Source organism: Trichechus manatus, unplaced genomic scaffold (genome assembly GCF_000243295.1).
Source record: "Trichechus manatus latirostris isolate Lorelei unplaced genomic scaffold, TriManLat1.0 scaffold00045, whole genome shotgun sequence".
NCBI classification, from domain to species: Eukaryota; Metazoa; Chordata; class Mammalia; order Sirenia; family Trichechidae; genus Trichechus; species Trichechus manatus.
The window spans coordinates 1076074-1099587 of NW_004443981.1; the positions used below are offsets into that span (position 1 = coordinate 1076074).

Below are 23514 nucleotides of genomic sequence, written 5' to 3' on the forward strand. Positions count from 1 at the left end.
TCCCCAAGAGTGACAGGCCCTGAATTCCTGGGGATGGCTCTTGGAGGCTCAGCATGCATGCTGAGCCTCCACTCCCTCCCAGCATGCAGTCTAAGTATAGATAACACTGTGTGTTTATAACAACAAAGGCACCCTGCATTCACCCTCACTCTGCACGTACTCTCATCCTAGTCACCTTACATACTCTGAATCCTTATCTCTTCCAAAACACCTCTTCTGAAACAATGTCCACTGTTATTATTGATATAGTTCACCTATAAAACAACACATATATAAAAGCTCAAATTTATTGCTTTGAACAAAAAAGTGCTTAAAACCATTATATACAATTGTTTTTCACTTCATTTTCAACCAATAAAATTAAACTCATTTAGGTTTATGAATAATACTGAAAAAATAGTGAATTTGATTATTCTTTTACATTTTAAATAATGTGCCTTCGTTCCAAACTTTTCCTTATATTAACTGACTCATTTCAGTATCTTAATGAGTTGAGCTCTTGCTTGGGAAATACAGAAGGTACAAATACATAGAATTTTTAGGATAAAAAATTTTCTGCATATAAAAAATGCTTTCTATGTTTCAAAATAACACCTTTAGATTCTCTTCATAGTTTTGGGCTTGCTAACTAAACCATAAGTACTCACGGTTTTTTAAAAATAACAAAAGATAATAACATGGTTTTAAATACAAAGTTATACAGGAACCACTCATATCTGTGGGTTATCTTCGTGGAAAGTTCAGTTTCTTGCTAAGAAAACCCCTCAATATTTTAGTCATAAAATAAAATTCCATTATTGAAAACTAGCTTTAGAAATCTATACGCCTTAATGATTGCCAGAACTGCCCAGCGTAGCTTCATAAGATAGAGAATTGTCTAGAAAATACAACCTCCAAGATGTGTGCAAGCACTGCAAATCCAAAAGAGCGGAGCAGGGCAATGCCCTCTTCATCAGCACCTTTCCCAAGTTCAAATTCCCCCTTGTGCTTTGCATATTCCCCTCCGTGCTCTGCCATTCATACCGTACCATCTACGTCCCAATGTATTGCTCTGCGTGAATCAAACGTCGAGGAGAAAGCACGAGTTAGGAAAGCACTTTTTTTTTTTTTTAGCTGTAAACGCTTCACATGATTGGGTCCCCATAACAAGTTGTGGGAGCTTATATGAGCCTTGAGCTTTTCAGGAACTGAATGAGAACTCTGTATACAAATGTGTACTGGCAGAGCGTCTGCACCATCATCATCCTCTGCTGCCTCAGCATGCCCAGCACTCTTGGGATATCCAGCACCTAGAGGGCAAGAAAGGCAATGGAGGCCATGCGTTCTCTGGAGGAGAAGGGGGCACGAGGAGCTGACCTGGTTAGGAGATGGACAGGCTCGTAACTACCCGTACCATTTTCTACAATAAAAAACCACGACAGCCTACTTCTGACTAGTTTTAACTACAACTAGACTGTCCCTGAAGGTTTATTTCTCCCCCATCCCCTGGGTGTAGCTCACTGACTCTGTCTTGTTAGACGTAAATTAACACATCTCACCAAATACCAAGCTTCAGCACAAATGCAGTGTACTAAGTGCTACTGGTATCTAGCTCAGCAGTCCCCGCACAGGGCTCTGACCAGCACTACTATCCTTGAAATATAACGAGGTGTTCCAGGAAAAAAGGGTTCTGAGGTCAAATTTGACAAACACTGGGTAAAACAAAATTAAACAGCTTTATTTACTGTATTCACAGCAACCCCATGTGACAGAGTAGAACTGCCCCAAAGGGTTTTCTTGGCTGTACTCTTTAGGGGAGCAGATCATCAGGTCTTGTGTGAGTTTGAGCCACCAACATTTCGGTTAGCAGCCGAGCACTTAATCATTGGCACCACCAGGACGTGACAGCACCTACCAACAACTTGTACTGTACGATGTCTCAGAGTCTTTAATATGCTAATACACACTGTAAATCTCCAAGAAGACACAGCCTTTTGTCAGGGAACACCTAATAACACTTGAAGCCTCCAAGTCCAAAGAAATTTATTCAAAAAGAACTATTAGGCCACTACATCCCCCTCCTTCCCAGGTTGTTCCCACCCTACTTCTGCCCCCACCAAAAAGGGTGAGGCTTAACATAAAAAATAATAACCTCATTGTGTTCCAGACAGGCAATCATTATCTCTGACAAAATAACGACTCCAGTCCTTCCTACTCCAGCACTGCAATGGACCAGTAAAGGAGGGTTGGGGCTTTTTGGTTCACTTGTACTATTTGTATGGCGTCGAACAGACTGGATCTCTTCAAGGTACGCTGTGAAAATCAATAAAATAGAAAAATACAGAGGGATTAAGGCCTATCATAATGACAGCTCAATTTTCACATTATCTCCACTGATTGAGAAGACTCCAGACAAAGAGTTCAGGGTGCCACTTAGTCAACCCCAGTCACTAGGTGACAGTGGGTGATCTTGGGCAAGTCACTGACTGACTGGGCTTCCATGTTCCCATCTACAAAATGAAACAACAGTAAACAGAAGACCCTCTGGGCGTCAGTTATATCACGCTACTTACTACCAAATTATAATTTCAGAAAATTCTTCTGTTAAGCCTTCCCAAAACATCTGTGGTCTTTATTTTAAAATTAAATCCAAAGCTTATACAGGACAACATAAAGTAGGAAATATCTGAGAAACTTCAGTCCCCCTCTGTGCCACAGACTTACCAGCTCCAGAGGAGGCTGTCCTGGGAACTAAGACACTTACATAAAAATCCCTTGAGGTCCTCTGGACAGCCATGCTCAGGCCAATCTGTGTACTGGAGATGCCACACTGTTCTCTCCTGCCCCGTGAGAAGGTGCTTCATCTTCAAGCCTGTGGTGGCATAGCAGCCAGAATCTGTGCGGAACCGGATGGTGATCTTAAACCTTCCATAGGTGACGGTGTTGTGCCTGGAACCAAGTCGTGGCCAATACCTGAAGCTCTTCTCTCTGCCACCCTCCTTAAAAGACAGGTACAGTGTCTGAAAACTAGAAATGCAATCCTGTCCTCCAAAGGTCAGCACTCTACATGAGTAACATAAACTGTTCTTCTGAGGCTGAGAAAATTCATGAAGAGAAATGAGTACTTACCTCTTCCACTGTCACCATTGCTATAATGGCAATTCCCTGTTCCCACACCATCTGCCAAAAATCCTGACACGTATTCTGTAATGGTCCCTGCGTGGCAATATAATCCCACTCAATTCCACTGACAGAGACCTGAAATTAGAAAAGGTAAAAATAGATATAGATACGTTGTTGTTAGTTGCTGCTGAGTCAATTTCGACTCTTGGTGACCCCATGTGTGCAGAGTAGAACTGCTCAATGGGGTTTTCAGAGTTGTGACCTTTCAGAAGCAGATCATCAGGCCTTACTTCTGAGGCACTGCTGGGTGGATACTACCAAAAAAACTGAGCTGAATCAGAGAGGTTAAGCAAATTGCCCAAGGTCACAGAGAGAGTATGTGAGTTCATAGCACATAAGTTTTAAAGACGTCAGTAACAGATTAAGTGCACTCCACATAATAAGAACTCAATAACAGTTGTTACAGCTGCTGCTGTGGTGGTGGTTTTTAAAGAAATTAATAAAAATAATACCAACATCATAGTACCCCAAATTTCAAACACAATTTTGCCTCACAAAATACCAGTTAAACACACTGGAAAAAAGTATTAACAACTAAGCCAAAATCTAAGTTAAATATCCAGCTCCAAGAAAAAAAACAAAATCTTTCTACCTAAGGCAGTGTCACCTCTGACCTGAGTCAAGATCACCCACCACAATAATACTAAGTTTTCCGTTTAAGATTTCACATCCTTGAGAACAGTCTGGACTTACAGTCAGGAGACCTGGGTTAAATCTCAGCTGCTCCACCAGTATTTAGTAACTATAGTAACTGTTTTCCGAGTGCCCACTAGATGTAAAACCAGACCTTCCCCCTACTGCCCTCCCCCCGTCAAGACTCCACACCCACTCAGTGAGCACTGGAAGTGGCAGGCACCATGCTGGGTACCAGGATTATAAAACCAAACAAGATGTAGGAAGAAAGGTTCTAATGGGCAGCCTGGAGGACAGGCATCATCATTTATTCAGAGATAAGTAAAGTGAGGTGGCACAACTGGTTACTGGTGATCCAGAAGGCAGACCCAGGGCTATCCAATTCTGAAGCTCATGCCCTTTCCACTATTCTTCAGTTGCCCCTGAAGATTCTGAAACATCACTATAGAGCTACTACAATTCAGTGATGAGATACAGTGATGAGTTATTTTTTAAAAAGCTCAGTTTTTAAATAAATTATGTCTATATTAAAAAACAAAATAGTACGAGCATAGATTCCCAAAGACCATCAAGGAGTACTGACATTCAGAAGCAGACTGACACGCTTCGAAAAGTCTCAAGTGTCAAACTGTTCTCTTATCAACATATTACTAGCAACCTAAAGAAAATGTGAGAAAAGAAAAACACCACCTGACCATAGATACTCACTCACTCATTGATGAGAAGGAAATTTCTCCTTCACAAAATAAAGAACCGAATCTCCAGGCAGCATGAACAAAGGGCAGACTGATGGCGAAGGAGAGAGTGCCTGGCTTTATTTACCCACTTGCTGTCAATCGTCAGTTTTCCATCCTAATGGTTGTAACTTTACCCCAATTAAATGCCATTTTACTGTTTCTAGGAAAAGGACTGCTTCTTCTAAAAACAAAATGATGTTTAAAAAAATGACTACAGGTAGTATGCAAAGAGAACCAATGGCGCCTTCATAAATACCAGCTTTTGTGAACACCATCAAACACCCAGACACTTGCTATGTAAAATGCACGGAGGTCTAAGATGAGAAGCACTAACTAGCAATTCAGCTGCTCAGGAGAGAACTGATGAGCCAGAGCAGAGGTCTCCAGACTGAGAAAGGCAACATTCTAAACCCAGGCAAATACGTGAGCCCTCTGCCCTGTAATGACGTGGGGGCAGAGTGGTTTCCCACGTGCAGAAAGTAGCTATGGCACCTGCCCTGTCTGATAAGCACTTTTTATCTCGCCTTGGTGCACGGATTTCCCAGCTTAAATACAGAGCTTGTCACAATGGTTCAAAACTGGGGTGCTTTTCGAACCAGACATGAATGTAATTCTTACCATTTTGTCACTTAGCTCAAAACTGCACACGCCATTTAGTACTCTATACGTTTCTCTTACCTTAATATGTGACGCATTGATGTAGCCAGTATTATTTTCTTTTGTTGGGACCAACTCCACTCTGGCATCGTCATAAGGAAGGACATCTTGGAATCGATTTCTTTCTGCATTTTCAGGCAGCTGTGCTGTGGAGCACTCCCCATTGACTAGCCGTCTTTTAAGAATTCTTTCATATTCTGTGAATACCATTCCCTGTTCTAACCGCTGTTCCAGAATTTTACACTGAAAAAGATAGAATATGTGGGAAAATGTAAGTATTACCACATGCTACATTACCACATGCATTTTGAGTGTACATCTGAAATCTTGTTTTCTGCTTCAATCTAGCATTAGTCTAATGTTGAAAATTCTGGGCGAAACAAAAAGCAAAAGTTGAAATTTTAACAAGCCATGAAAAAAGAGTTACAAGAATCAAAGAAATAATCTTATTGGTGAGAAACATAATTCAAAATTCTACTTAAAGCTGAAACTTGGCCCAGAACAGTTTCTTGAATGCATTTTCTCTGTATCTACAATCAATCTCGTGACCCCTAAGAAACAGGAAGTTGTCCTGGAGAAGAGCAATTCTAGAAAAGGAAAATCAGTTCCAATCTCTATGCATAAATGCTTCAATTTCATGATATATGATATATAAAAAATTGAAAACAATAGTCAGTATTGGAAACTATCTCCAGGATCCAACTGTAAGCAAATTCATTTTTGCTTAGCATAATTCATGCCTATCTGATTTTGACACAATAAAACCTCATAGGAAATACATCTCAATCTTGAAGTTTTGTTTTGTTTTGTTTTTTAAATTGTGCTTTAAGTGAAAGTTTACAGCTCAAGTTAGTTTCTCATACAAAAATTGGTACGCACATTGTTATGCGACCCTAGTTGATCTCTCCATACTGTGACAGCACACTCCTCCTTTCCACCCTGGATTTCCCATGTCCATTCAACCAGCTCCTATCCCTTTCTGCCTTCTCATCTTGCCTCCGGACAGGAGCTGCCCATTTTGTCTCATGTATCTACTGGAACTAAGAAGCACACTCTTCGTGAGTATCATTTTAGTCCAGTCTAATCCTTTGAAGAGTTGGCCTCAGGAATGGTTTTAGTTCTGGGTTAACAGAGAGCCAGGGGACCATGTCTTCCAGGGTTCCTCCAGTCTCAGTCAGACCATTAAGTCTGGTCTTTTTACCAGCATTTGAGTTCTGCACCCCCCTTTTCTCCTGTTCCATCAGGGACTCTTTGTTGTGTTCCCTGTCAGGGCAGTCATTGGTGGTAGATGGGCACCATTTAGTTCTTCTGATCTCAGGCTGATGGAGTCTCTGCTTTTATGCGGCCCTTTCTGTCTCTTGGGCTAATATTTTCCTTGTGTCTTTGGTGTTCTTCACTCCTTTGCTCCAGGTGGGTTGGGGACCAACTGATGCATCTTAGATGGCCACTCGCTAGCTTTTAAGACCCCAAACACCACTCACCGAAGTCGGTTGCAGAACATTTTCTTAATAAACTTTCTTATGCCAATTGACCTAGATATCCCCTGAAACCATGGTCTCCAGACCCCTGTCCCTGCTACTCTGTCCCCCAAAGTATTTGGTTGTATTCAGGAAATTTCTTAGCTTTTGGTTTAGTCCAGTTGTGCTGACTTCCCATGTAGCGTATGCTGTCATTCCCTTCACCTAAGATAATTCTTGTTTACTATCTAGTTAATGTATCCCTCCCTCCCTCCCTCCCCACCCTCGTAACCAAAGAATGTTTTCTTCTGTATTTAAAACCTTTCTTGAGTTCTTGTAATAGTGGTCTCATACAATATTTGTCCTCAAAGGAAGTTCTGAAAAATTTAGTAACTGTTTACTCTTGGAATAGATTTGAACATAATGAAAACAGTTTCTGTTTTCTTTCCTATGTATACTCATATGCATTTGCAGATTTCTTCAAACGTTAAAACCATCAAAAATCAAGACTGCCCCAAATGGTTGAAAGAAGGTAAAGAACAACATTCACAAAGAAACAAACAAAATTAATCAACATTCTAGCCTGAAACTATCTATTAAGACATGAGCTAGAAGTTTACCCCAATTCTGAAGCCCAGATTACAAAACTCCTTAATACCCATTTATAATTATTAAATACATTAGGAAACCCCATGAAAGCATTTTTGCAGCATGCTCCTGATAGTCCCAGAGAAGACATGATCGCCAATGCTGTGTACGTACCCTTTCATCATTGGTTGCTCTGGTAGGCACTTCCTTTCCTTCATCCGGTAAAGGCAATCGCGATAGAGAGAGTCCATTTAAAGCAGCCAATTTAAGAGGACCAATTTTTTTTGCACCTCCTTGACTCTTTTTCATTCCCTGTAAAAATATTTATATGTATATACGAAATAAGCACAAATACAATCCCCCTGAAAAGAAATTTCGATGGACTGAAGACTGGAAACAGAGTGTTCTGCTTGCTAACAAGCACAAAAGAGATTACACGCCTTCACACATTTGTTTAACCAACACTAGGAAGAAGGCATTCCTTTCAAGGCCAAAGCCCTGATAAGTCTTCCAGATATCAGCTTTTGAAACTCAACTGGCTACAAGGCTGTGTTGTAATGAGACGTGAGGTTCCAGGCAGACAGCATTCCTTCACAGAACTCCCCAATTTCAACACACAACACAGAAAATCGGCTGCAGTCACTTGAGAGTAAAAAGCCTGTATAATTTTAAAAAACGTAATTCTTTAAATCATCCTGAATCAAGCATATGCTTCTTGGTGGTAGCTGTGTACTGCCTTCCCACACTCTGTTCTCCATTCTGCTGCAGGCTCTTGTCAGCCGGGTTGTACTACTATACCTCTCAGAGCTGCCACACTTTTATACCAAGAAATATGAGTGAAATCGCCACCATGACACCAGGGGGACAGGGTATAAAAGAAAGTGCTCACAGACATCTGTCTCCTGAAAACAGGTGTTTCCTAAAATTATTATTAAAGCTAATTATTTTCCTGTTGAAGGCAAATACGCCTGAGAATACTAACTCTCCTTAGATATGCTACACCTCCTTGGAAGCCATAGAATTATAATGAGTGTGACCCCAATCTGAAAGAAATGGTTTTCTCAGCTCTGTCTCATAAATGAAATCAGTATTACTCCCACTCATTCAGGCCAGAAAAAGCTATAAGACCCCAGGATCAAGATAATGGCGCCAAGAACAAAAGGAAAAGACATTTAGGTTAAGAAAAAGGTTCTATAAAATTGTTGCTATGCAAGGGAGAATGAAGAAAACCAAAGACACAGGGAAAAATAAGTCCAAAGAACTAATGGACCACAATTACCACAGCCTCCACCAGACTGAGTCCAGCTAACCAGATGGTACCCAGCTACCACTACCGACTGCTCTGACAGGGATAACAATAGAGGGTCCCGGAAAAATGTAGAACAAAATTCTAACTCATAAAAAAAGACCAGACTTACTGGCCTGAGAGAGACTGAAGAAACCCTAAGTGTACTGCCCACAGACACCCTTTTAGCTCAGTAATGAAGTCACTCCTGAGATTCACCCTTCAGCCAAAGATTAGACAGGCCCATAAAACAAAACGAGACTAAAGGGGCACACCAGTCCAGGGGCAAGGACTAGAAGGCAGGAAGGGACAGGAAAGCTGGTAATAGGGAACCCAAGGTCAAGAAGGGGAGACTGCTGACGTGTCGAGGGGTTGGTAACCAGTGTCACAAAACTACATGTGTACTAATTGTTTAATCAGAAGCTAGTCTGTTCTGTAAACCTTCATCTAAAGTACAACAAAAATAAATAACTAAAAATTGTTCCTGTAATTGGAGAATATAACTGGTACCAAACTCAAAAAGTTAACTGAATTAATTTTTTTAAATAATATTTGATTGAGATTTTGATAAAAATTTACACAGCAAGTTAGGGTCCCATTTGACAATTTCCACACAAATTGTTCAGTGACATTAGTTACATTTATCACAATGTGTCAACATTCCCTTTAATTGTGTTCTGTTTGTTCTGAATTAATTTTTAATTTTATAATTCACATTTAAAAATGAGCTCCCTACATATTGAGATCTGGACTAGGAAGTCTTCGGTTGCATTCCCAGTCCAGCCTCTAACTGATCAAATGACTTTAGGTAAATCACTTTTCCTCTCTATATCTCAGCTGGACAGAGACAGACAGACAGACTAAAAGGTTCTTACTTAGGCTAAAATTTCACGAGTTTAATGTGAACTAAAAACAGTGGTGTGCTGGTAAATGTTTAACAACTGGACAGAAAGTTCTAATTTGTAGTGTTTGCCCATTTCTATAGTGTAAATACTCCTACCATGTCTGATTTCAAACTACCAATATGACATCTACTTGGCTTGCAAAATTCCTACAAATTTATCAGTCAGCTCTCGTCAGCCAGTAGGAGCTAGCTCCAGCACATCACTGCTTGAAAATGACTCAAAATGTCCCACACTGATATGCTGGATGAAGTTGATTGACTATAAGTTCAGTTCTAAAGCCAGTATTTGACGAATGTTGTATATACTCAAAACTAGCCTCAAATATCCCTTAAATCACCCTTACAGTACATAGCACATCATTTTAAATGTATATCCTACACAGTGGTTTCTTATGTAAGAATCACCATGCAAGATTAAGGGGTGAAACAAAAAGAAAATCTATATGTAGCTGTACTAGCACTCAAACCATTCTGCCTTTAAAATAACAAGTCCCTGGAGGTGGAGATAGGTGGAGAATTCTAAAATCTTCCCGCTTGTCAGCTATTTACTTCACTGTTTTTAATATTAAGCATCTATAAACTGAATTCACATTAGTATATTGTTTGTTGTAACAATTAAACAAGATAATGGCAACCCCACGAAGAGGCTGGAGGGTTTAGTAGGAGGTTAGGCTCTTCAACCCTTGGGCAGTCAGCAAGTTAACATATAATGCAACTTCAGAGTAATAAGTTAATATTTACTGAGTACATTCTATATGCCAGGACCTTGTTTTTATTTCCCCAACAACTCTTTACAGATGAGAAAACTGAGTCACAGAGACCAAATGGCTTGCCCACAGTCACAGAGATACTTCTTTATATAAGGTAATCAGTGGTAAAACAAACAATGTTTCATTAAAATCAGTAATTCAGCATCACAGAATTGAGAAAGCACTTTTTCATGCTTAACTTTCTGTGGGCCTTTACACAATGAGACAAGTCAGGAAGAGCAGGGACAGCCATCCCCATACTACACAGAAGCCAAGTTTCTGGTGAACAAAGGGACCTGCCACTGAGCAGAGAACTAGTAAATGACAGGGTCTAGATTCTGACCCACAGATCCCTGTGGCACAGTGATTAAAAGCTCAGCTGTTAACCAAAAGGTCAGTAGTTCGAATCCACCAGCCAGTCTTTGGAAACCCAACAGGGCAACTCAACCCTGTCCTGTAGGGTAGCTATGCATTGGAATCAACTCGACAGCAATGGGTTTGGTTTTTTTAGACTCAGACCCACATTGTCAAATCTTCGGTCCTATACCCTTTCCCCTTGACATACACATTCTCTGAGGAGATTCTCTCATGCAAAAAGAAGGGGACCAAAAACACAATCCAATCATATAATTTTATTAACATTGTAGGTCTTCAAAATCAATGAGAAGAAAATTTGTATTTTCAGAGAACCAAATTGATCAAAGTCTTGAGATTTAGCTAAACCTAACCAGAAGCCACCGAGAACACACAGGGACAAAACAGGCTTCAATATGGGGCTGTACTCAAAGCAAGTATCTTTGGGGAACAGACTCAGGTCACACAAAAAACAAGCTGTTGATGTAATGGGAAGAAGGTTAACTATAACTGGGCCCTGTCCTACTGGCTCAGGAACTCAGGTGGAGTGATTCTGGAAAACACACCACGCCCTGGCCCCACCGCGAATCACTGATTATTAGCCCATGTTCTCAATCTCAGTGACACACTGGCCTTTGCTGTTCAGGTAGATGAATAGGATTATACTCCCTGGAAGAATTAAAAATAAACTCAAAATTCTAACCCAAAGTGATGAAAAGAAAATAAACACATTAAATCCACTGCACTTTGTAAGTAGCTGTAGTCTGTGCATACTGATCTATTTCACAGGCCCTATAAAATCATGTGTGTTTTTCCTGCTTATGAAGAGGTTCACAGCACTGTACAGGATCAAATACACCAGGTCAGCACCCTACTTGAGAGATGGGCCCTGCAGTCTAAGTATGCAGTCTGGCCGAGATAGGGGGAGGGTCCCGGCCACCAGGACACTGAGAGCAAAGACGTAAAGGCGGCACGTAGGGTGACAGAATGGATGCACCAATCACTTTAGCTTGGCTAATGGCATGGATGCAGAGCATGGGGGGAGGGGTGGGAAGTGTGAGCACCAGTAGAAGATGACAGAGGGGACATGTTTGCATGACAAGACCCACAAGTGCTTGGCCAAAGGTTGGAGACTCAAAGTTAAAGTTTCTGTGGAAAGACAGGGAATAGCAAGGCTTAGTCAAGCAATCATCACTGAAGACAGTATCATACATGTAATACTTCAATGCAGAACGGTAGAAAATAAGGGAAGGTGACAAAGATAAATACAGGTTTAAAACCCCAGGTCAGCCACTTACTAGATGTGTGACCCTGGGCAAGTTACTTAATCTCTCAGAGTCTCTTTCCTCATCTGCAAAACAAGAACAATAACAGGCCTGTTGTAAACAAGGTGGTGAGACAGACACTGTCTCGCGCGCGCGCTAATGAATGCTGGACAGGCGGCTATCCTTGATGTTCTCTGCTCTTTTAGGTTTTGCTTCAAATACGTAAGAAGTGCTTAGCGGATAGTTGCTGTTTACATGTTGCGAAAACTTAAAGGATGCTATTCCTAGTCGGGAGCCCTGGTGGCACAGTGGTTAGGCACTCAGCGGCTAATCAAAAGGTCAGCGGTTCAAACTCACCAGCCGCTATGTGAGAAGATGTGGCAGTCTGCTTCCGTAAACATCACAGCCTTGGAAACCCTGTGGGGCAGTTCTACTCTGTCCTATAGGGTTGCTACAAGTTGGAATCAACTTGACAGCAAGAGATTTGGTTTTGGTTTTGGTTTATTCTTAGTTAAGGAGTCCTGGCACAAACAGTTAAGCACTGACTACTAGAATAAAGATTGGCAGTTTGAGCCCACCCAGAGGTGCCTCAGAAGACATGCCTGGTGATCTACTATTGAAAGGTCACAGCCTTGAAAACCCGATGGAGCAGTTCTACTCTGCACACACGGGGTCATCATGAGTGAGAATCAACTTCACAGCAACTAAGAACAACAACAACATTCCTAGTTGCTTATAGAGGCCCACACAGAAAGAGACGCACAGGACGCTTACCCCTAGTGGTGGAAGTCCCTCCACGATGTTCTTCTTTCCTGAGAGGAGATCAGACACTGGCCTTTCCTTCAGAGAATCCCTCCTGGCACGGTATCTCCCAGATGTCGTGAGGTCAGACTCTGACATGGAGGGCATCAGCGGCCCATCTCTCCTAGGCCGCTGAGCTTCGGCCGTCATGTGAACGGGGCTGATGTCCCTCACTCTCTTCTCAGTCTCTGTGACATGGGACTTGGGCTCGAGAATATGCAGAGGGCCAGCAAATGGAGTGACCGAACTGCAGGAATAGCTCAGTTGTGGCTCTTGGGAGTAACTGCCCACAGCAGCCGGAAGCTGTCGGGGCTCATGTGCACATGGAGAGAGAGTCGCACACGTTTTGTTTTCCTCTTCAAAATCTTCTTCTTCTTCACTGCTGTGTATCAGCATGGTAGCGTCTGAAAGAGATTTCTTATGACCGTATCTCAGGCTTTCCTGCTCATCAGTCTCTTCTGCTTTTGTTCTTTCAATGAAAACATTGGGCTGGGAGCCTGCTGAGATTGCCCGTGGTGCCACATCTGCGGCCGAGGCGGACATGGTCCTCTCCTTGAGCCTCATGCCTTCAAAGCTGTGAGTCAGCCCAGCGATCTCAATGCTGTTCCTCTTCTGTAACTGAGCGTGCCGGGCCGAAGTGAGCGGCTCGCTGACCTCCTGGAGAGAGTGAGCCACCGGCAAGCTGTCCTCCTGGAACGTCTGCACCGAGTGATGGACCCGCCTGGTGATGAGATCCGGGTTGCTACTGCTTATGTACAGGTGGCGGGACAGGTCTGGGGTGCTGTTGGCAGGTCTCGGGTACTGGTAAGGGGGTGGTGGGCGATATACCTGTGTTTTCATGATGTTGGGAGCAGGGTAATCCTGGGCCTGGAGCTGCACATTGGTGAGCTCAGGCACACTGACCGCCCCCACCACAGGTCGCCTCTCTGCAGGGTAGGGGTAGGGAGACTGGCTGTGGAAACTGTAGTTTAAGTTGAATGGGCAGTGGGCCGACTGGGGAGAGGTGAAATGTGCATGCTCCCGAATTTCAGGTTGGCTGTAGACCAGGGCATCAGGCCTGCTGTAAGCATATGAATTGCCAATGTTGAGATTTCGCAGCGAGTGACTCTGCCTTTCTGCGTGCATCATCCCTCTGTTGAGCTGCTTCATCACAGTCTCGTAGTCTGGGGTAGGGCGGTAGGATGGGGGTATCAGGGCGCTATGCCGGTGTGACGGGACATAGTCAGGTCTCATGACGTCGCTTCCGGTAATACTCGGATTAGATGACATAGGGGAGGGCTGCAAGTAGGGCTGGGGATTATTTAAGGAGTTGGTGCTGTGTGCACTGTAGACACTACCATTACGGATTCGACCACTGAGGTCAACCTGGGCTCTATCCAAACTTGTCTGAGAGTGACAATAGTATCCGTTCTGGTTGTTCACAAAGAGGTTATCTGGAAAAAAAAAAAAAAATATATATATATATATATATATATATATTTAAAATGTATTTTAAAATAAAATTTTTTAAATGTACTAAACTGGACCAATTACCATAGCCAAATACTGAGATAGGCGCTGAACCATCACAACATTCAATGTGGCTTATAGAAAATCTATCAGTGACCCTGGGCCCCTCGTTTCCCAGAGCCTTAGCTTCCTCATCTAGAGAACAGGGACTCTGCTTTTGCTAGTCAGGATCTGGCACTCAATAAAGATTAGCCAAATCTAAGTCCAATGTGAAGAGAGCAATTCATTCAAAAACCTGAACACAAATATTTATAGCAGCTTTATTTATAACTGCCAAAACCTGGAAGCAACCGAAATGTCCTTCAGTATGGATAAACCAACAGTGGTATGTCCATACAATGGAATATTACTCAGTAATAAAAATAAATGAGCTAACAAGCCATGAAAAGACATAGAGGAAACTTTAATGCATATTGCTAAGTGAAAGAAGCCAGTCTGAAAAGGTCACATAGTATATGATTCCAACTATCTGACACTCTAGAAAACACAAAACTTCAGGGGCAGTAAAAAGATCAGTGGTTGTCAGGCGTTCAAGGCGGGAGACGGCGAGTGGGGAAGCAGAGACGGATAAATAGGTGGAGGACAGGGCATTTTTAGGGTGGTGAAACTATTCTGTATGATACTGTTAAGGGTGGATATACGACATTATAAGTTTGTCGAAACCATTAGGACTGTACAACACCAAGACTGAATCCTAATATAAACTATGGACTTTAGTTAATAATAATGTACCAATAGCCATTCATCAGCTGTAACAAACGTACCACACTAATGCAAGATGTTAATAATAGAGGAAACTGTGTGGAAGGAGAGAGGGTATATGGGAGCTCTCTCTACTTTCTGTTCAATTTTTCTGTAAACTTAAAACTGCTCTAAAAAAATAAAGTGTATTAATTTTTTTTTTAAAAATATACTGGCATCACAAAACACTGTACTTTTATGAAAGTCAAAAACGTGTTTTACTAGAAATATGAATCGAGCTTTCTAGAACTCTGGGAGCTGGAGGCAGATACAATGTTCGAGGCCATCAGGCCACTGACTCTGCTTTCTCTCCCTGGGTAGTTTTGTAGGGATGTGGCTTTGCTGACACTGAGCTGGGTAAAGAACCAAATGACTGCAGACACTTTCTTAAACAGAATTCTAGATTATTTGTATAGGTTCTTCCAGAATGGCAATAAAAGCTTTGACTGTGAAAGGGCAATGGTATAGCAGGATCTGAGCTCCTCCAGTCCAACAGTGTCTCCAGTAGCTGCACACACGCTGTGGCTTGTCCAGTGACCAAGAAGAACTAGGCCCCTGCCTTGGCTACCACGCTTCAGTAAGATAGGGGATCCATGGCTAACAGTCTAACAGAGTCAGAAGCTCAATCTAGTCTTACAGTGGCTACGTGCGTGGACCTGTCCAGGGTTGGCAGGGGGCGTATTTGGTCCTGCCGATCTGTGGCTCACCTGAAACACTGCTGCTAATGAGGGTGATTTCTAACATCTGAAAGAAAATCAGCATCAAATCCTTAAGAGAACAGTTCCTTTGAAAAGCAATCTTTTTGTGATTCAAAAACTCCACGATGGTTTAAGTGACAAGTGATTATCCAAGTGACAGACCACAGTCTATATGTGGACTTTATTCTGATGGCACACGCAGCTACTCAAAGAAAACAGCCCTCAGAAGGCCGTACTGTGTTCTTCCTGCCGACACACAATGCTTCCCTGTCGCTGTACTTTTCCCACATGTGTAATACTCTGCCATCTCTAAGTCTCTGGAGTCCTCCTTCTGCTCACTCTCACCACAGCTCAGTAGCTCAGGTGGCAATTCCCCATCTGGGCTGGAATAATACCCCCTGGTGGTGCAGTGGTTAAGAGCTCGACTGCTAACCAAAAGGTCAGCAGTTCGAATCTATCAGCTGCTCCTTGGAAACCCTATGGGGCAGTTCTCTCTGTTCTACAGGGTCGCTATGAGTTAGAATCAACTTGACGGCAACAAGTTTGGTTTGCCTGGTCTCTCTTCCTCCAGGCTTCCTGCACCCCACAAACCAGTCAATCACTAGCGAGCCTGTAATGTAAAAGCAAATCCTAGGAACTGAAGACGACTCAAATACAGGTGAATAAAAGGGGAAAGGTATGCACAAAAATCAGCAGAACTCAAGGAAGCGAGAAGAGATGCATGTTATAGGAGTCTGCAGGAGGAAAGGGTCACTCCCAGCTCAGGCTGGCTTGATGGGGACAGAGAAGGGCAAATCAAGAACAGCCTCACAGAAGACATGGCATCTGAGAGGACTGGAGATGCAGGTGGGTGGGGTAGGCATGTCCAGCTTTCATCAGGAGTCAGGTCTCTCTACTTCCAGGGGCACACAGAATTACACCTCCTTACCCATGATGTTAGACACAGCCATGGGTCAGTAACGGTCAAGAAAAGTGAGAAGAGGGTTAAGAGCCAGTGAAATGTCCATGCTTTCTTCTCCCTGCCACCCAACCAACCCCATTCCAGGAGGGAGAGCCCCTCCCCACCCTCAGCCCAAGCCACTGAGGGAGGCTGACCCAGAGCAGAGCCCTTCTGCCAGTGCACAATGGACAGGTGACCTAAGAAAGAAGTAAGCTTGGCTGTTTTAAGCTACTGAGAGTTTAACATCATTTGTTACCACAGCCTAACCTAGCCTACCCTGACTAAACGGTAGCATGTGGGCAGGAGGTGCAGGTGACAAGGGCGTTCTGAGAGACAGCAGCATGGGCAAAGCTGGGAGATCACTCTCAGAGGGCACGCTCAGGTTGGCTCCAGCATCAGGAAGCTAGAGAGGAGTAGAGTAACAATGGGAAGAAAGGCTGGAAAAAGTAGGACAAGGGAAGATGGGGAGAGTCTTTAACACCAGGCCAAAGAATGACACTGTCAGGGCTGCATGTCAGAGAAACTAGCCTGGCAGCCACGTACTAAATGAACCGGGAGAGTAGAGATCGAAGATCCCAGCTCATGTGCTGCAACAGCCAGTGAGAGGTTTAAAGAAAAAGGACTGGACTCGATCAGAAGCAGAGGGAGGGATGGGAGAAGGTGGTCTACAAGAGATATTACATGAAGTAATAGAAAGAGGCAAGAGGATTTGTGACCGACTGGATGTTGAGGGCAAAGATTTAAAAAGAAAGAAAGCAAAATTATATGCAGTTTAGAATCCAAATAACCAGGAGAGTGACTTCATGCTAAAATGAAGGAACATGGGAAGGACAAGCTTATGGAATAGAGGGATAAGTTTAAATCTATTATTTATTTTCATTTTCATCAAGTTATAATTCTGGTAGAATGTACTGGGTGTTTCCCATATCCCAGGTACTCCATGGAGGGCTTGACATTCAGGAGCTCCCTTAATTGTCACAACCACCCTATGAGGCAGCTGAAAATGTGGGGCTGGAGCACAGGAGTGAGGATGGGATGGAAAATACAGATGTGGCAGTTATCCCTATTGAAAGCTGAAATTTGGATGAGATTGCTACGGCAGCTTGCCAAAGGAGGGAAAAAGGTCTTGGGCAGCCCTCTGGGGCACAGCAAAGGACAATGACGGTGCGAGGAAAGGTGCAGAGTAAGAGAGGGAGGGAAGACCCAGAGTACTGGGAAGAGATTTTCAAGGAGAGAATGACTGGACTGAGGGACAAGGGGGCCTGGGTGTTGTGGCCCTCCAAGAGGGCAGCTTCAACAGAGTAGCGGAGGAGTAAGAGGTAATCGGCAAGCAGAAGATTACTCTTAGAAGAAGTGGGTGATAAAGGGAAGAAAAAAATAACTCAAACCATAGTATGGAGACAGAGGAGAACAAAACACCTTCAGGATGTTTGCAGACTGAGGGAAAACACTAACAAGGCGGAGAGGAGAGGAAGGGGCTGGGGTCACAAGTACAAGACAAGGGCAGAGTGCAGGGAGGAGAGGAGAGCAACAAAGAGACAAACACATCCTGAGGTGAAGCCCCCCAAAGCACTGCTCCTCGACTGCCTACCTCACTGTGTGGAAATCCTCATCTTTACACATAACACCTGGGACGAACAACGCACTCTCAGCCCACCTTTTGGTCCCTCCGCTCACCATTGCCTAACAATTTCCTACCGTAGAGCCCACTGGACAGCTCTGCTCACCAAACACCCCATTCCTAATGCTGTGCCATGGATGCCATGGCATTCACTGTCCCCCAATACCAGAAGCAGGAATCCCAATCAAGTACCTGCCTACTACCCCTACCTGTTGAAATCCACCCATCTCTCAAAGTCCACCTCACCTTTGTCCAGTCTCCCCAACATGACAACAGTCTCTCTTGCACTGAAGGGTACAGCAACTGCCTGCTCTCTCTTATCAAACCAGTCATGCTCTCTTTGCATTCAAGTTATTTGTGTATTTGTCTTAGCCCCCACTAAGATTCTAAGCTTCTTAAAATGTGGGATTACGCATCTGCTTAAATCTCCTTGGCCTTTAGTAGAGCCTTGTAAACAGAGTTGAGAGTAAATGTCTGTTACATGAATGCCTGAGATTCAGCATCGCAGGTGCTGTCCTACATACAGCTCCCTAGACTAGTCACTGCAGAAATGAAATGTTTAAACCTTTACAATGAAAAGGTCCCAGCCAGGAGAAAACCAAATTGACCTTGGGACATCTTGTGCCAGAAAGCAAGGACACACTCAAAGAATAATGGGCAGTGTTAAAAGGACAGCTCTCATTGATCAAATCTGGGATCATGTGAATGTCAAATGTGATACTGTGTATTTTCTACACACCTCCAAGAAAGTGAATCTAATGGCTTCCTCTTCTCTGAACCCAGGATTGCTATAATCATGACAACTGTAGGTGTAACTTCAGCTAGTAACTAGCCTGGCTTCAATATCTCCAAGTCCTCATAGATTTATTAATAGTAATAATTTAATAAAGCATTTCAGAGATAGTGTACTTTACCTTGGGAAGAAGTGTATGGTTCTGTATACTGTCCATTATAATGCAGCTGGTGTGGAGGAGGCATCCCATAGGGCTGGGGTTTAGGCTATGAAATGGAGGGTTGGAAACAGGGTTAGAACACATTGCCCCATACATACGTAATATATAATATATATGTAATATATATATATATATCTATATATGTAATATGTAGATATATCTATATATGTAATATATATGTAATCTATTACTTTATATAATATACATAAAGTGATTCTCTGTTGGTTTCTTTCTCTCTATTAAAAAGCTTCTAAAGGGGTTAAATATATTACATGTGGAAAATAAGCATTAAGATGCTATAGCCCTTACCATTTCTATCATTTTCCATATTCCTTTAATGCAACGTCAAGCCCTACATACTGATGCCAAGGTCATTAGATGACACAACAAAACAATATACATGCAAAAAGTTAAGAGCAAAAAAGAACAGGCACCAATTTCCTCAATTATTGTATAAAACATCTGAATATAAAAAGCTTATATGTAGTACATTTAACCTTATTAGAGCAAATTCAGTAGTCTTTTAAGTACCTACTAACTTATGATTACTCTTGGCTAAGTAGTCAAGAGTAACATTTTTAATATTAGATTGGACCTAAAATTTAACTATATGCAATATAATAAATATTAGATTGGATCTATACAAAATTGTCATTTCTTTGGTTATAAATGATCACATGCAAAATTAAAACTACTAAAAGCATGTTTTATTAAGAAAAATGGCATCACTCAAAGAAAAAAAAGCAATCAGTTTTCTTTCTTTCTTACCAGAGACATCCTTGAAGAAGACCTCCTCCTAATTGGGTTTACTGTGACGGTCTGAGTTTGCCTATAGAATAAGACATGTCTTTGAGAAGAGTCTATTATACAACTATAAAAAAACCAAAAACCAAATCCATTGTCGTCGAGTTGATTCCAACTCATAGCGACCCTACAGGACACAGTAGAGCTGCCCTATAGGGTTTTCAGGGAGCGCCTGGTGGATTCCAACTGCCAACCTTTTGGTTAACAGCCATAGCTCTTAACCACTACGCCACCAGAGTTTCCATTATATAAGGTTTAAAAAGATAAAAATCATCTAAACCAAAAAATACAAAACAAACGAATTACAAACTAGAGAAAAGAAAGGCAGTTCTCTGTCTTAACTCGGGGCCTCGGCCCTTTCCTGCAGCCCTGACCCTCTGACCACATTCTGGGGTTTGGGCCTCTTCCTGGAGCATCAGGGGCCTGCACCACCAGAGAGGGCACCAGGAATGTCCTTCCTTAGCCCATCCAGGTAAAACTACTGGGGTGGCTAGTAGAAGGGGAGAAAGAACACAAGGCTAGATCACCTACAAACTCATCCCAGAGGAAGCAGATTCAGTACAGATACATCTCTCCTGTGGCATAGGTTGGCACTGAATGTCTCCACTAACTGTCCTGAGGAGTGACCATCAACTATCAGCCCACAGACTACAAATATAATGAAGAGATAAGTTTATAATTTTGGTACTTCAGAACCTATATTTCCTCCAAGCAACTAATTTAGGGAAAGCAATAAAGTAAAAAATTTTATTCAATGGGCCTGTAGTAAAACCACTCTGCATTTCTTTGTAAGAAACTTCTCTCTGATTAGCTTTAAATGTACGTTTTTAAAAAGCAATGTATCAGGAGACTTCCGTTTCCAACCAAGATAGAGTAACACAAGCCAGGTTTACCTTCCCACCCTGAACAACTATAAGAACTAGGAAAAAACAACAACAACAACAGTTTTCAGACACTGGAAATCAAGCAGCACAGAACAGTGACCCCTGAGAAAGGGGAAATGAGTGAAGTGGGCCCTGCAATTGCCCATGATTACTGCTTGAAGAGTTTCCAGCCTGTTGCAAAGGGAAGGAAACCCAGCCATTCAATAAAGGCTGCTTAGGTCCTGCCTAAAAAGGCTTAAAAAGCAAGCTTCAAAATGTTCAAACTGTTTCCAAGTAATTTAACCGCAACCCAGAATAAAGCTAAAATTATTTAAGGAATACAAGAATACCTGATGACTAACAAGGTAAAATTCACAGTGTCTAGAATCCAATAAAACATAACCAGGTATACAAAGAAACAGGAAAATACAACCTATAATAAGGAGAAAAATCAATTAAGAAATTACATAGGTAATAGAGGTAGTAAACAAGGACATTAAAGCAATCATTATAACTATGTTCAATAAAATAAAACATAAGCATGTTAAGGAGAGACATGAAAGATATAAAAAGACCCGAAACAAACTTGTAGAGATGACAAATACAATTTCTAACATGAAAAATATACTAACTGGAATTAATAGATTAGACAGTGCAGAAGAAAACATCAGTGAAAGTGAAGACGTAATGATAGAAACTATCCAAAATGAAGCACATAGAGAAAAATGAACAGGCCATTAGTGAACTGTAGAACAACTTCAAGCACCCTAATATAAATGTAATTGAAGTTCTGGAAATGGGCGAGGGAGGAGGAGGAACAAAAAATATTTGAAGAAATAATGGTGGAAAAATTCCTAAATCTAATGTAAACTATAAGCCAACCAATGAGTCCTAAGCAAAAGAAATATGAAGAGATCTATATCAAGGTATAAGAAATTGCTTAAAAACTGCAATAAAAAGAAAATCATAAAAGCAGCAGAAGAAATAGAAACATTACATGCTGAGAAACAAAGAATGACAGGAGACTTTTCATTCAAAACAGTATAAGCCAGAAGTCAGTAGAGCAACATCTTCAAAGTACAGAAAGAAAAAAAAAAAAAAAACTGTCAACCTACAATTCAAAAACAAAGGCAAAATAAAGATTTTTTCATACATACAAAACTCTAACACTTAAAGACCTACACTACAAAAAGTATTAAAGGAAGTCCTTCGGGTAAGAAGGAAAATGATACCAGATATCTGGATCTACACAACGGAATAAAAAGCACTGGAAGTAGTAAATATATGCCTAAATATACGATGTATCTTTTTTACTTTTCTATCATTTAAAAATATAATCAAATGCTTAAAGGAGTCCTGGTTGCTTAGTGGTTAAGCTCTCAGCTGCTGGCCAAAGGTCAGTGGTTCAAACCCACCAGCTGCTCTGCAGGAGAAAGATGTGGCAGTCTGCTTCCATAAAGATTACAGCCTTGGAAACCCTATGGGGCAGGTCTACTCTGTCCTATGGGGTTGTTACGAGTCAGATTCAACTCAGCAGCACACAACAACATCAATGCTTAAAGAAAAAAGAACGTATAGTGGAGTTTCCAACAACTGTAGAAGCAAAATGTATGACAACAATACCACAAAAGCTGGCAGAGGGGAAATGGAAGTATACTATAGGTTACTGTACTATATGTATAGTGTTATAACATTACTTGAAAGTAATTATGATAAGTTAAAGGTGTATACAATAAGCCAAAAAAATTTTTTTAAAGAGGTACAGTCAGATAAATCAGGAAAAAAGAGATAAGACACAAATTACCAATAACAAGAATGAGAAAGGGGACATCACTATAGATCCTAAGGAACCCTGATGGCTCAATGGTTAAGCACTCAGCTGTGAACCAAAAGGTCAAGAGTTCAAACTCACCAGCCACTCTATGACAGAAAAGACCAGGTGATCTGCTCCCGTAAAGATCACAGCCTAGGAAACCCTACAGGGCAGTTCTACTCTGTCCTACAGGGTCACTATGAATTGGAATTGACTCGATGGCACATAACAACAACTACAGACCCTACATACGTTAATAGCATAAGGGAACATCATGAACAACTTTAGGACAAACAGATATTTTAAAGGAAATAGACACATTCCTTGAAAGGCACAGACTACCAAAGCTCATTCAAGAGAAAGTAGGTAATCTGAATAGCACTATTAAGTAAACTGAATTTGTTGTTAAAAACTTTCTAACCAAAAAAAAAAAATGCACCCAGTCCTAAATGGCATCATTGGTGAATTCTATTAAGCATTTAAGGAAGAAATAATACCAACTCTACATAAGCTCTTTCAGAAAATTGAAGAGGAGGGCCAGGATTCTTTGAAGCCAGTAATAATTACCTTGATACCAAAGTCAGACAGATATGACAGGGAGGGAAAAAAAAACCAAAACTGTAGACCAATATCCTTCATGAAAGTTCTTAACAAAAATTTAGCAAATACATCATTACAAAGTAGGAATTATCCCAGGAATGCAAAACTGGTTTCAACATTCAAAATCAATCAATGTAATTCGCCATATTAACAGACTAATAGAGAGATTTAAAAAACAATCATCTCACTAGATATAGAAAAAGCATTTTTAAAAAAAAATCAATGACCATTCATAATAAACAATCAAACAGAAAATATACCATATTTGTGGATTGCAAGAATCAGTATTTTTAAGATGCCAATCATCCTCAAGCTGATCCATAAATTCAACACAATTCCGGCCAAAATTCTAATAAGATTTTTTATAGATATCAACAAGC

General features: G+C 41.6%; 1 protein-coding gene across 1 annotated transcript in view; it reads right to left on the reverse strand.

Annotated features, from left to right (window-relative positions):
* Window positions 1-1097: 1097 nt before the first annotated feature.
* PTPN21 (protein tyrosine phosphatase non-receptor type 21) overlaps window positions 1098-23514 on the reverse strand; it is a 76054-nt gene continuing 53637 nt past the window's right edge. Inside the window, exons 10-18 of the mRNA XM_004376650.2 lie at window positions 19823-19883; window positions 19016-19100; window positions 12566-14025; window positions 7409-7546; window positions 5211-5432; window positions 3109-3237; window positions 2744-2978; window positions 2132-2292; window positions 1098-1289 (exon numbers count right to left, since the gene is read on the reverse strand). Coding sequence (XP_004376707.1) covers window positions 1161-1289; window positions 2132-2292; window positions 2744-2978; window positions 3109-3237; window positions 5211-5432; window positions 7409-7546; window positions 12566-14025; window positions 19016-19100; window positions 19823-19883 — 2620 coding nt within the window. The 3' untranslated portion in view covers window positions 1098-1160. The remainder of the gene's footprint in view (window positions 1290-2131; window positions 2293-2743; window positions 2979-3108; window positions 3238-5210; window positions 5433-7408; window positions 7547-12565; window positions 14026-19015; window positions 19101-19822; window positions 19884-23514) is intronic.